General features: G+C 40.9%; 1 protein-coding gene across 2 annotated transcripts in view; it reads right to left on the bottom strand.

The window, feature by feature from the left end:
* Positions 1 to 14,799, bottom strand: part of RUNX2 (RUNX family transcription factor 2) — a 116,600-nt gene extending 101,801 nt beyond the window's left edge. Inside the window, exon 1 of one of the 2 annotated variants that reach the window (XM_068280156.1) lies at positions 14,311 to 14,799. In XM_068280156.1, the coding sequence (XP_068136257.1) occupies positions 14,311 to 14,601 (291 nt within the window). In that variant the 5' untranslated portion in view covers positions 14,602 to 14,799. The remainder of the gene's footprint in view (positions 1 to 14,310) is intronic. The other variant, XM_068280157.1, reaches the window with a different exon arrangement.
* Between the last annotated feature and the right edge of the window lie 496 nt (positions 14,800 to 15,295).

The raw sequence follows: 15,295 nt of genomic DNA, 5'->3' as shown, positions 1-15,295 counted from the left end.
TCCCCCTCCTTGTGGTCCTTTTGGTAAGCAGAAGTGGAGAGAGGTCAGAGAAGGTGGTTGGTGGGCCCCTTGACACCCACTAGGCCCCAGGCACCTGCCTAGCTTGCCTGGTGGATGATCCTGCTCTGAATGAAGTTACACCATTGATGTGAACCCCCAACCTTTGCCTAATGCCCAAATTCTTCCCTGTGAAGGGAGGGGAAAAAGAAAGGAAAACTCATATGGTCCTCAGATGATCATATATTTGATTAAATTACGTTACTTTCAATAAAAAATGATAGATGGAACTTAATTGGATGCGAATGGCCAGGATTCTGCTAGTCTTTATACTACTTTTTATAAATGACCTGCGATATGTTCTCCTCCTGCTCGTCTGCATTGTACCAAGATTCAACTGCAGACATGAACCAATAATGAAAGCTGAACAACAGATATGAGTATTATTTAGCTTTCTGATATACAGTAGATGCTATCAGAACTACAAAGATATGTATCATAAGGGCAGATGTGGCTTTATACACCAGAGCACTGACTGTAGTGCATGTATCTGGGTAATCTAGCCCCTATGGCAAACATTAAAATTGCCCCCCCCCCCCAGTATAAGTCACCAGAGTTAGCCTCCTAGTATACTGTAAGTAACCAGAGGTAGTACCCAAGTATAGGTAGCCAGAGGCAGTCCACCCAGTATAGGTAGCCACCCAGTTTAGGTTGCCCTCCCAGTATAGGTAGTTAGAAGTGTCTTCCCAGTGTAAATAGCCCCTTTAGCATAGGGAGTGAAAGGTGTCCCGCCCCCAGTATAAGTAGCCCACCAGTATAGGTACTGGTAGGTATTGGTATACGGAAGGTACAGTATAAGTACCTCCCGTATAGTAGGGGGGTATATATATAGGGAGGTATCCTCTCAGTATAGGTGTATAGGTAGTAAGGTGCCTCCAGTATAAGTGCCCCCCCCCCCCATCAGTATAGGTAGTGACTTCTGTCTCCCAGGATAATTGTGTCCTGCCTCTCCCCCCCCCCCCCACCCCCAGTATAGGTGGTAAGAGATATTTCCTAGTATAAGTAGCCCCCCCATGTAGTTAGGGTAGTAAGAGATGCCCCCCCCCCCCCCCCCAGTGTAGGTGGTGAGAGGTGTCCTCCCAGTAAAGGTAATAAGAGCCTGGTGTCCCCCAGTATAAATACCCCCCCCCCCCCCATGTACAGTAGGTAGTGAGTGGCATCCCCCAGTATGTTGGTGCAGCAGAAAGGATGAGGGGGCATGGCGCCCATGGCACGAGCCATGCTTACACCCCTCTAGATATGCCACTGAGTGCTAAAGCTCATACCAGGGGACTACTCTTTTCTGGCAGAGCTGCTAAGCCTCACTAAGCCTCTCAAGCCTGGTCTCAGACACACCCATTGTAGGCTGGTGGAATTGAGCAGTTATTGTTCTTTATTATCCAATCCAAGGGTATTTGACAAAGTTCTCTTTTACCCCGGCACAACAGCTCTTTATACAGTAATTCCACACTTCATGTAATCATGTAGTAACTGATGACAGCCTCATTCAATAACCACAAACTTGCCTGGAGGTACAAACCGTGCAGTGTGGAGGTGTGAGGTTATCACTCATACACATGTATTCCTTTGTATAATTACTATTATTAAGCATTTATAGAGTGCTTACAGAGTATACTCATCATTCCCTGTCACTATCTGTCCCTCAGAGGAGCCCATAACTTATTAACCTTACTACAGTCATAATGTAATGTTCCTACTAGAAATAGTCAACTACTTTCTCTGCTTCCCCTGCGCTCTTGCAGTTTGGAACTTGCACCTGTGCAGTTCCGATTCGCATGCTGTTGCTAGGAGAAGCTTCCTGGTTTTCATATTCAACTGGAGGATTTATTCAAATATGAAATTAAAAGGGGACTGGGAACCAAGGGAACCCAGAGGACAACGAGCAGCGCCAGGACATTTCTAAACACTTCCTGACGTCTTGACAAAGACCAGGTGATTGAAACATGTAGGCGGGGAGGAGGTGGAACCTGCTAGACCTCACTTCCCATGTGGTTGAAACATGGAGCTCCGTGTATGTGGAGGACCTTAGCGTGTCCCAAAGCACTTATCCTACTATACCTGGATTACCAGGACCCCCTAGGTGGACACACACTCTCTGCTGGCAGCATCCGACTAGAAGTGGTGAGATCCACGGTATGCACTATGCGCATACAGAAAATTGGCATTATAAACATCTTGAGCGTTGGGCTTAACGCATTGTGAGTGTGACGCCGGCTTGTGTGTATGGTGTATGTGGGACTGTTCTTCACTGCAGGGATTAGCCAATAGGCTCAGGGGTTCCCCCGATTCATGCTTTTGGGGTGGGGAACCTCCTGCTCTGTAGGAAAGTACGGTTTCTCTGTTGGCAAATAAAATATGTTACACAAAGCTGAGCACTGCATTTTTAGTATTTTTCCACTACATTTCTAAACAGGTAATCCAGTCACTGTTTAGCCCCTAGTTTAGGGGTACTTTAATTAGGCTTCAAAGAGGCATCAGAAAATTTCGGAGGACTGGTGAGTAAACGCTGACACCCGTCTCTGGTCCACCAAGTCCATGTAGGCCAGTATCAGCTCCAAGCACACGTGAAGGCATATATACTTTATGTATCCACACACTTGATCCTTCAGTGCTACGTTCCACTCTTCTGCACTGCTCTGCAATTATTTGAAAGTTTTCCTCTTTCGGAATAACATTTAAATGTGACCACAATTTCCTGAAGTTCCCTTAAACCCCTATATATATTTACATTGAGAAAGTGCTTGCTGCAGCCCTTCTTTGCTCCCTGGTGGTCTACTGGGGGCACTCCGTATAAGAAATACATCTTACTGACTGATCCTGGCCACAAGCAATCTGTACAGGCCTCACTCGCTTCACTCAGAGCCATTCTGTGGAATACGAAACAAAACGCTTGAAAGATTAGGGTGGTTTCCCAAGAAAAAGGGTAAGTTATTCTGAAAACCAAAACAATCTAATAAATGCTAACAACAAAAAAATCATAACCTCAACAGACTCTGAGGCCCAAAGGGACTTTCTTTCCACTTCCTACTTACTGTACAGTATTTGGGCGCTTCCAAAGGGCAGTTGTGAGCAATACCAGTGGACATAGTAACTGGATTTGACACAGTCACCGGTTTAAAAAACCTGAGACAAGCCTATTAAAGGTCAGATATCCTGAAAAATTGTAAAATGTAAAATTCATACAGAAAAAAATGTAGATTCCCCCCAGTGCAAAACACACCATAAATTGTGTTTTCCTTTGACGCTGTCACTACAATAAAAAAAAAAAAAAAAAAAATTCAACCAATCTGACAGGGTTTGAACTATTTGATCTCCTTGTGGGGGATTCTCTGGTATTTCTTTATTTACAAAAGCACTTACTGAGCAGCAGTTCCTTAGTCCAACTGCCAATATAATGTGCAAACGGGGAGGCAAGACTGCTGGCATCTTTGTATAGATCCTTTCCAGTGATGGCTTTTGTAAAAAATGAAGGAGATGCTGAGAATCCCTCATGAGGAGATGGACTAGTCCAAAATTGTCAGATCTATGAGCCTTTTCTTTACAACACAGAATTTTAACAATATGTCTACTTCCATGAAAGCAGGAAGTAGACACACTGCAGATTTACTGTATGTGTTTTTTTCTGTAAAGGTTATTATGCTGTTGCTTGTCTTTTAGAGCAGAGAGGAAGTTCTGAGTTCAGGTCCGCTTTAAGAAATCTACACCCTTGCAGGGATAAGAAGATCCATGCAAGGAATAGATTTCAGCTGTGAGTGTTTGGGAGAGGCTAAAGAGAGCCTGTCATGGAAGAAAAAGTGAGTTTGCAAACTTCTGGAGGGGCTCAGCAGATCAACGGACCACAATGGGAGGAAACCGAGGGACCGGTAAGCACATTAGTACTCTTTCTCCTGTGACAGGTTTATTTTATGGAAATCCTATAATGCGCTGTCCACTTAAAATGTCTAAAGTTTCTAAAGTTCAGCATGTGAACTATTAGTCCTGTCCAGTCACAATATACTAAACTTGGAGTTCAGAGAATTCAGTTCCAGCATGGTACCTATAAGCATTTTATTTGGAATACTTTAGTGGAGAAACTGATCCCTGGCACCTTGCACTTTTAGGCAGAGCCGGGACAAGGTCCTCCAGCACCCGAGGCTGAGACACCAAAGTGCGCCCCTCCATCCCTCCCACCCCAGCCGTCACACACTGATTGCTATTAGACTAATAGGTGCCCCAGTGCCCCCAACGCCTTAATCTCTAGTAATCTGGCTTGAAGTCACTGCCATGTATTCCCTTTTCTTATTTCTCTTTGCTTCAAACACAATAGGGGAATGATTGCTGAGTGAGTTGTGCGCCCCTACCTACACTGCGCCCTGAGGCTGGAGCCTCTCTCGCCTAAGTCTCGGCCCGGCCCTGCTTTTTTCTCACTGATATATTGTATTGCATTGTATCTGACACTATTTAGCGAACGATAGTATGGTGCGACTCATAATCAATGAAGAGTTCACACTTTTTCAGCTGCATTTCTATGCAATGGATTCCATTGTGATAACCAGGGCTGTAAAGTGGGAGTCGAGAAGGAGCAATTTTTTGTACCTGGAGTCGGAGTTAGAGTCAGTGGTTTCAAAAACTGAGGAGTCAGAGTCGGATGATTTTTGTACCAACTCCACAGCCCTGGTGAGTATTTGACTAAGAAATCAGAGTTGAGGAGTCCAATTTTGGATACCTGAAGTCGGAGGTTTCATAAACTGAGGAGTCGGGTGATTTCTGTACCAGCCCTGGTTATATCGCAGAACATGCAGTGCGCAGCTGAAGTCACACGCATAGACATTAACACTGTTGGTCAATGGATAGTCGCTTCTTTGCTAGTCATTGCAAATCTTATATTTTGTTGCGTTGTTTGTATGCTACAACGCAATGCATCCCCTCCTTCTGTGCAGTCCGCGATAATCCAAAGCCAGGTGGATGTGTTCCCCCATATAGCCTATGGGGGGGGGGTAACGTATCTGCCCCAGGCTACAGCCGGACCATCGGAGCGGACACTACACTGTGTACTCCCGCTGATTCGGCACGATTAGGACCCGAGCCTTAGTCAAGAATCAACAAGTCCTAACATTGGGTTTTATCACCCCCTTCACACCTATTCTATACTCTTGCTTTGGCAACGAGAAAGAATTATCACTCTAGTTTATCAAGAAAACAAGTCAGCAAATAATGCTTAAGAAAACCGGCAGTAACCTGAGACTGAAATGATGAACTCGTTATCAGTATCATCTCTTTCTTTCTTACGAGAATAATACAAAAAAAATAAAACAAATCTGCCTAAACAGGTGGTAAAAAATGTGACACTCACATAAAGCATAGTTAAAATCCTGACACTTTAGGGTAAACATAACATGACAAAGGGCTGAACTGATTCTTATCTCTGTACAGGAAACAACAGTTGCTGTTGTGAAAGGTTACCTGTGGCTAGTAGCAACAATATACACAAAACTCTATTTACTTTCTAAATCATCTCGCTACTGGAATATTTTTACAGGTGAAACTCGAAAAATTTGAATTTCATGCAAAAGTCCATTTATTTCAGAAATTCAACTTAAAAGGTGAAACCCATATATGAAATAGGAACCCTTTGCAGGTGTTTTTGATGAATTAGCTGATCAGAGTCTGACACGTTGAGCCTAGAATACTGAACATTTTCACAATATTTTACTGCTCTGAGATTTTGATTTTGGGGTTTTCATAACCTGCAAGCCATAATCATCAAATTATAACAAACAAAGGCTTGAAACGTCTCGCTTTGCATGTAATGAGTCTATTTCATATATTAGTTTCACATTTTTAAGTTGAATTTCTGAAATAAATAGACTTTTGCACAATATTCTAATTTTTCGAGTTTCACCTTTATTAGATTAAATTATGCAGAGAAATACAAAAAAATATTGTTTTTTTAACTAATCACTGGATTAGTGGTGTAAAAAGTCTGTGTGTCAAATTAACATACTTGCAATTTACCAAATAATTTCTAAAGAAAAGCCAAAATAAACACACTACAAATGACTGAGTATTTCTGATGGCGCTAAACAGCTATAATTAGTAAAAAAAAAATAAAAATATAACTTTAAACTCAAAATGAGCCATTTGTAAAGTAAATGTTTGCAGTTCAGAGAACTATCGGTAGTACTACTCCCACAGGTTTCAATAAATCGTATTGGGCATTATGAATTTTTAGTAGAAAGCTTTTTTTGTAATCTGTTTTTTTTTCTGTACTATATATCAATTTATTATATATCAATAATTCTTAATATATAAACCTACATTCATATATATCTTCTTCTATAATAGCTATATAGCATATTTTTCAAACCCCTTTTGGAAAAAAAAGGATTCTGTTAATACAGTTTTATAAACACCTTTTATTAAGGCACTAGGTAGTGAAAAACAAAAACAAAACCTAAAAACTATTTTCTAAACACATATGTGGGCTTCTCTCCTACAAGGAGTGTCTTGCACCCTCGAGTCAATCGTGTTCACTACTAGTACTCAGCCAGGTTTAGGGAAATAGATATAAATCATTTGATTTTTAGCTTACTCAATGAAATGGCCAATTGTAGAGAACACTACCTTAAAGTTTTCTTTAAATAAATTGATCTTAATCAATTATTTTTCTAATTGATGGATTTTAATAGATTTTGTAAAAATAATTGATAAGCACCTGATGAAGCGTTTCAGAAAATTGTATCCGATTAATTTATAAAATCACTAGTTAAAAGTTAAAAAATTTTAACCACGCATGATCACCTTACACCTGATAGGGAATTTAAAGTACATACAACCTGAGGCTTAATGATCAAATCAGAATTAAGCTTGCAAGGGCAGGGATGTCCTCCCACTGTTTCTTATTTTGCTGCAACTTATCATATGAACGTGTACCAGTATTAGTGTTGTCTCAAACCACACATCAACTGAGTATGTATCTGGATGTCCTGATTGTACAGAGATTTGAAGTTCTCTGTATCTATGCTCCCCACTAGTTGCTTTGGATTATTTGACAGCGCTACAGTAGATGTTGGCGCTATATAAATAAAATACAAAAAATAAAATGATCATTTCGTATCATCTGAGTACATGGGATACACAGAATTAATATTTTTTTAACTGTGGTAGCCAAAGAGCACTTCAGCTCCTTCAAATGGTCCTTCTGTTTTCTACTTTAACTTCTCATGGATGAAAGTTAAAACATTAAACGGTTAGAGAATTGTAGGTCTATAGTTTAGCATAACTACTTCCTGAGATAAGTCAACCAATCAAAAGTTCTCTCTTGTTCTCTCTCCTTCTCTCCTTTTACAGACGCTTGTCCCCCTATCTCTTGCCTGTTTCTGCTCACGGTCAAAGTAGCTCTTTACACTTGCAGCTTTTTACTCTAAGTGTTATCCTACAAGATAAAACTTAATCTATTTTTTTTTAAATACAGCAGCTTGAAAACTGCATGCACTCACTTAAAAGGTGTCTGTAAACAAAAAAAATTGTGTTTTTTTGAGAAATAAAATGAAACACATGTTGAGAAATAAAATGAAACAAACATGTGTTCTTACACAGGCATAAAATGCTGAAAAAATACCTTCTTTAAAAAAAACAAAATTTAATATAAACAAAAATATAAATGGAAATTAAAGAGTGTGAACATTCGTGTTTAAATGAAAATCCGTAATTAAAATTTAGTTTAAGTTCTGCTATAAAGTCAGTTTATAAAGCACATTATAATATTATGCCCTGCATAAAATATTAACAAAAAATATTTTAAATTCTAGATTCAATATTCTGAAAAAGGGGCACGCAAGAAGCTCTCGCTGCGATCTATATTTAGATTTCTGTACTATAGGTTTATGTTTGTGACACAGCCTCAATGTGTTCAAGCACACTGAGGCTGCGTACAAAGACTTCTTGTTTTATAGGCCAGTAGAATGCCACTGCTACAGTAGCTGGGCCTTAATAAAAATATCCTTACTCAACCACTGCCCACAAGCACCCCCTCTGCTGAATATTTATTGTGAGACGTTTGCTTGCAGAACTGGTGTGAAAAAAAAAAAAACATACACATAACTGATCCTCTCTACATCCGGTTGTACAATGTTGTCGATACTGTTAAAATTGTACAGGTGTTAAAATTATGGATCTGCATATTAATAAACAGCAACCTTTTCAACAGGTGCTAAAAAAATGAATTTTAATAATTTATTATTCAAAAACACACATAAAGATAAAGTTTATTTATGAAATTTTTGCTATCTAATTGCTTACTAGACATGTATGTATCCTGGGATAATTACAATCTGACTATTTTCCAGTGTGTTCAAATTTTGCGTTCAAAAGAAACAAGTAACATTTGTTAAAAAAAAGTAATTTTTGTTTGCAAAAAGTTATCAATAATCGTAATTAAAACTAGTACCTGCAAACTAACCTGTTTTCACATCATCATGGTTATTTAAAGGGGCTGTTTTATCACCACTGCCACACCGAGGCGGTGATTTTGATAACACATAGATTAATCAAAGACAGAGCCATAAATGACTGGATTGAACTGAAATCATTTTTTTCCTACACATTATTGCTAACAAATGTACTTATTTTTGTTTTTATAAAGCAGGTTGCTAAAAAATAAATCGAAAAAAGATTATCAGGACAGGGAGCCAAGCTGGCTGAATAAATGACATGCTGTTTCTCTCGACTCTCTAACTATAATGACCACAACGAATCGTACATAGTCCTGACAAGCTCAATACAACAGGAACTGAGCATAATAAGAGTATTTTTTTTTTATAAAATGGAAGACATCTGAGCAAGCTGCATGTTTGGTGCTATCTGTGTGAACAAGGGTCAGAGTTGGGACAGAAGCCTGAAATTTGTTTCATCAACATAAAATGGACTTGAATTTATTTTGCTGCAGAAATATATTTTGTTTTAATGCATCTGTCCCCAGAGGACGACTCTGCTATGTTGCTGAGTTGATGCAGAGCCCCCTCTGGGGATATTTGCTGTAAATTAAAATACTTGGCTTCAAACTTGCAGCAGGAAGACATAGACAAGCAGGGTTAACTGTTCGGCTGCCAAATCAAATACAGTTTTTATTCAAACTATATCTGAAATAGCAAAATTGACGAGATAAGTCTTCTAACAGAATCCTTGTCAGCTAACTGGTAGGCAAAGATGTTTTAGAACACTTCAAAGGTAACCCTTAACACAACAAGCTGCTATACTAACACTGAACATAAATTTTGGGGTTAAAAGTCTCCAATTTAAACACGGTAACCTGACTTCATATTTTTGTCAACATCTGTCAATAATTTCCGAGGACTATGACATCAATTGACTCTATTTTTAGCAATAACGATTGTTTAATTTATTATTTCATTACGTTCGGAAATTTATGTCGCTCAAATCCAATTGATAAAATTTCAGTTGATAAGCAATCATGCCTGAAAATTCTATTGAGAGGGTGAAAATCAATATATTTAATAATCCGAACATTTGTATAGCGCTTTTCTCCTGTCGCACTCAAAGCGCTTAAGAGCTGCAGCCACTGGGACGCGCTCAAGAGGCCACCCTGCAGTGTTAGGCCCCGTTTCCACTATCGCGAATCCGCATGCGTCTTGCGTATGCGGATTCGCATAGACAATATAAGTGAATGGGCCTGTTTCCACTTATGCGTCTGCGGGAGCGTTTTATTGTGCAGAGAAAATCTGCACGGAACACCCTGCAGAATTCGCCTGCGTGTGGAATGCAGGCGAATCGCACACAATGTATTTAATAGGGAAATCGCATGCGTTTTCCCCATGCGTTTTTTGCCGCGAATTCGCATGCGAATTCGCATAGGTACCAATGTAAATTCACACAGGCAGTGACATGGTTAAAATCGCATATACCCTCACCTATGCGAATTCGCGGCAAAAAACGCATGCGGAATCGCATCCGCATGCGATTTCATCAGCGGTGGAATCCAGGCGATTCTGCACCGCAATAGTGGAAACGAGCCCTCAGGGAGTCTTGCCTTGAACTCCTTACTGAATAGGTACTGACCCTAGCCAGGATTCGAACCCTGGTCTCCCATGTCAAAGGCAGAGCCCTTAACCTGTACTCTATCCAGCCATGCATCATCTCTTCCACATCAACCCAAACAAATTGATAAACTGTATCTGTTTTTGACCAATTTCTGAGAAAATTCTATCGGTATAAATAACAGCAATGGGGTACATTGATGGATTCTACATGATTACTATTTGGATCAGGAGTATCGTTCATTTAGCTGAAACGATCACAAATTGCATAGTGGGTACAACGTTTTACAGGACCCTACAAAGGTATGTTTAGAAATTGTAATATCAATTGCACACCTTGTAAAGTAACTTCTCAGTTTAAAAAAATTAGCTTGAAATAAATGCTATAGGGCATACATTCCACCCAGCAAGTTACATGACTTGATCCTGCTATGCAGAATTATTATGGAGATTACACAATGCGATTGGCAGAGGGGATAATTGCAGAGTCACAACTTTAAAACCTCGCATTGTCAGAGCAATTTAAGGTCAAGAAGGAAAGATTTACAATAGACTTCACTTTTCCAATGAAGCAGGTGGCAAACTATTAGTCTGGAATTATGAAATAGAGGCTACTTAAAGGGAATCTGCCACTTATGAAAAAAAGTGGGTATGCAGTAGTTACCCAATTATATAAAATAGTGATATTATTTTACCCAATGTAATGCTACAATTTACTAATAAATTCAGCCTAGATAAAACTATGCTGAATAATTCTCAGAAGCCACCAGAAACCATAAAGGTCTCTTAGTGCGCAGCTTCTATGCATCTGATCAGCTGATTTTTGCGATTTGTCTGAAACTCATTGAAAAAGTTAGCTAAAACCACAGATTTTCCACCGCTGGTTAGTGGGCAACAGTGCAAAGAATGTAAAAAGTAAAAGTGATTTATGCAGTGTCTGAACTTGATTTACAAGTGATGTGGTCTTGATTTTGTGGGTGGCAGATTGACTTTAAAGGAAATACATTAAGTTCTGTTGGAAGGACATAAACATTCACTTTTTTTTTTCATTTACATAACCAGTTTAGTAAAAAAAAAAAAAAAAGTTACATTCAAAAAACACCAAAAGGCAATAGACAATAGACATATAATATTATCTGAGGTTAGCACAGTTACAAAGAAGTTTCCAGCACTTTAAAGATTTGTCCCTAAAAAATGTTTTGCCTTGTCTTTGGAAATGTCAATTTAAAATTAAATAAATAACGGACTATACCATTAGGTCTCCCTATTTCTGCTTTATTACTTAGTAACGTAAACTGATTCATATAAGCATGTCAATTGTGTGTAAGTGCCAAAAAGAAAATTCTATATTGTCTTAGCTAGCTATACAAAAAAGTATTGGCAAGCAAGTTGTCTCAGATTTCAGCAACAGTGTCAATGGAAATCACTTGCGATGCTGCCAGTGAGGTTCTATAGGTAGTTGTGCTCTACTGTGCGTTCTGGTTCACCGTGACCTTGCTGGGTACTCTGTAACTCTGGGTAGAGGTAGGGGGATGAGATCTTGCTGTTGTTCCCTAACGTCTACCATCATTAATGAACCTGAAGGTGGTATTATCTAAGCAGACCTTATCCAAGATGACCTAACCTTCACTTTCAGTACTTTTGGTAAAGGTACCTCATGGGACACCTCAGTTATGAGGTAGCTCAAGCTATAGTAAACTCACCCCCAAAAAACAAAAACATTTTTTGTAATTTTCTTTGTAGCAAACTCTCTTATGGAAGCTTTCAAAAATGTAAGGGGTGTTTTAGAAAAATGTATAGACTTTTAATAACTGGTACTCAAGAGGAACAGAGAGGTTATTCTAATATGCAGTAAGCAGTTTAGGGCATACAGATTCAATAATAATCAATTAGCTTTTAAACCTATATTTGAGGGCTTTTGCTCCTGTTCTTGTTATGTGATCGTATAACGCCCAACATGCCCCATTATGAAACTCTACCTCTTCAAAACCGACCTATACAATGTCCTGTCTGATCTATATATAGCCTGTGACCAATCTACTGCCATCCTCCTCAACCTGTCGTTTCCTCACCTTATTAGAATGTAAGCTCTTTTGAGAAAGTCATTAACCCCCCCCCCCCCCTCACGTCTTTGCCAGAGTTTGTTACATTTTTATGATCTTCTCCCCTAATTTAATGTACAGTGCTGCGTAAGATGTCAGCATTTCATAACGGAAAATAATAATTTAATAATTCAAGCTACACTGCAGTCTAACTCATTTAGGGCCTGCACTTATTTCATCTCACAAAAGTCCGAAAAAAACCTCTGGCTGCTGTAAAAAGAAGTATGGATTTAAGGGTTCAGCTCAGTTTTATTATCAGGGACATTCTAAGGACAAACAATTCCAAAATGGATGGGGCAGCACTAGACTGTGAGAAATTGGGGAGGTGGCCAGGGATGTAAATAGGTGCAAAAACGTACATTTAAAAAACAAAACTGAACTTCTCTGCACCCCTAGGGGTAGTCATGACTGCTTCACGAAGGCTTGGACCTTTTTCATTACACTCATCATAGTCATTTTATTTTTCAAGAGAAAAGCATTAAACAGCACAGTCCTTAGTGGATTCATCTCATTATCCGAACCTCACTTCAATAGTTTAGCTATACGAAAAGTGCTGACATTAACTGCAGACTACTTTCGGGTACTAAAATGCCTGTGAGTATCTAACATCGAAAGGGATCCTAGTATAAAATCACTACTGGCAGAAATTAAGAGATAATGGTCAAACATTGTGCTATCAAGCCAACAGTGCTGTTCAGTGTTACTGAGAACTCTGTGTACTATGAAAAAAATGTCCTCTGCCAGAGGTACACAACCCCCAGGAGATGCTTCTGCTTATCCTATATTATAAAACTATCAAGGGTCTTCTTCAGTCAAAGGTGTATATTCCTCAGGAGGTACTTCTGAAAAGTATTCCTGAACAGAGGACCTCAGCCACTTCTGGCTGAGGTCCTGTGTCCAGTCTAGGAGTACTTTTCAGAAGTACTTCTGGTAGAATGTTGGGTTCTCAGCCTCAGGTACATTTATGCAGAAAGGGGAACTTATAAAGGTATCATAGGACACAGGTCCACATCCAAAGGTACAAGTACCCCATGAGGCACTTCTGGATGACCCCTGTGACACAGGTCCTCAGTCAGAGGTACATATACTGTTCATGGGTACTCCTAGAATTTAACCTGATACACAGGACTTCAATTAGAGTACCACCGGAGGTACTTCTGATAGGTACCCTTGGACTCAGGTCCTCAACCCATAACAGGTCATTCTGAATAGTACTGTATTCTAGGACATGGGTCTTTGGCCAGAAGTAGGACTACCCTAGAGGTACTTCTACATGGTTCAGCTGATACTTATACCTATCAATGTAAAATGATCCTAACAGCATTACAAGGTAAGAGATAACTAATCAAGTATAAAATCATCTCTTGGCTTGTCTAACAACTCAATGGAACACATTAATCCTAATAAACTGAGAGTTTATAGTTAAAAAAAAAATAATTATATGTCAAAAGACCACTTGAAATGTGAATGGGGTATTTGAGTTTAGCTGACCCCTATAATTATAGTGTACTTCATATGCCAATGCCCCATATACTATTATACTAGTGTATTAAATTGTTCCCTATAAAATTATAATACACTCTGAATTTTGTGCTGTTTAATCTTTTTACTAAATCTCTGATGATGAGCAGCAGCAGTGCTGGGTCCCTGGTTGGAATCCCAGCCAGGGCACTATCCGCATGGAGTTTGTATGTTCTCCATGAGTCTGTGATGGTTTCCTCCAGGCACTCCAGTTTCCTCCCAAATCCCAAAAACATATAGATAAGTTTATTGGCTTCCCCCTAAATTGGCCCTATACTACAAGACACATACATAGACATATGACTATGCTAAGGATTAGATTGTGAGCCCCTCTGTGGGACAGTTAGGTTAGAAGACTATATAAGATATCAACGGTATACATAACTAATAATAATAACAATCAGTGGACAGTGGACCCTTGCTGGCTAAAATGACTAGATGGTATCTGAGAGGGGGTGGGAAGTGGGACCTTATAGTCCACTTATTGAAATTACCTTTTTTAGGGACAAATCTTTAGAGCTACCCAGGTAAGAATCGGAAAGGACAACATAAAGTGAACGATTATAAAACATGCCCACCGACCCCCCATCACCCACCTTGAAGGCCACCGGCAGGGTCTTGTTGCAGCGCCAGTGGGAGGGCAGCACTGAGCACAGAAAGTTGGGGCTGTCGGTCCTCACCAGTTCGGCCGGGTGGTCGGCGATGATCTCCACCATGGTGCGGTTGTCGTGTGCCCGCAGCCTGGGCACCGGCAGAGCCGCCTCCTGCTGCTGCTGCTGGGGGGGCTGCGGGGGCACCGGGCTCACGTCGCTCATCTTGCCGGGCTGCAGGCTGCTGGAGGGCGGGCTGAACCTCCGGCTGGTGCTCGGATCTACGGGAATACGCATCACAACAACAGCCACGGGTTATTGGCAAGGCTGGTGGGGTGGCAGAGGAAGGTAGGAGGGGGGTGCGGGGCCCTCCGGGGTGTGCAATGGCTAGATCAATCACTCAGCAACAGCAAGCCATGGCAAGCCCGGGCGCTGGAGGGGGGCGCAGGCTGGAGCTGGGGGATCCCTGGATGTCAAGATGGGGGGGGGGGGGGGGGGGGGGTCCCTGGATGAGGGTGCTGGCTGGAGCTGGGGGATCCCTGGATGTGGGTGCAGGCTGGGGGGATCCCTAGATAGGGGTGCTGGCTGGGAGAATCCCTAGATGGGGGTGCAGGCTGGAGTTGGGGGATCCCTGGATGAGGATGCTGGCTGGGGGAGCCCTGGATGGTTGAAAAGACTGGCTGTAGTTTGGGGGTATCCCTGGATGGGTGAGCAGGCTGGCTGTAGTTTGGGGGTATCCCTGGATGGGTGCGCAGGCTGGGAGATCCCTGGATGGGTGAGCAGGCTGGCTGTAGTTTGGGGGTATCCCTGGATGGGTGAGCAGGCTGGAGCTGGGGGGAGCAGGCTGGAGTTCAGGGGATCACTGAATGAGGGGATGCAGTGCTGGGTCCGCTGGACTGTCTCTGAAGTCAGCGCAAAGTCCTCTGTCTGTAGCTTGTATGATCAGGAAAAAAGTCTGCTAGATGCTGCTGGTGATCTCTGTACAGTCTGT

Source organism: Hyperolius riggenbachi, chromosome 4 (assembly GCF_040937935.1).
Source record: "Hyperolius riggenbachi isolate aHypRig1 chromosome 4, aHypRig1.pri, whole genome shotgun sequence".
NCBI lineage: Eukaryota > Metazoa > Chordata > Amphibia > Anura > Hyperoliidae > Hyperolius > Hyperolius riggenbachi.
This window is presented reverse-complemented; position numbering and strand designations above follow the sequence as displayed.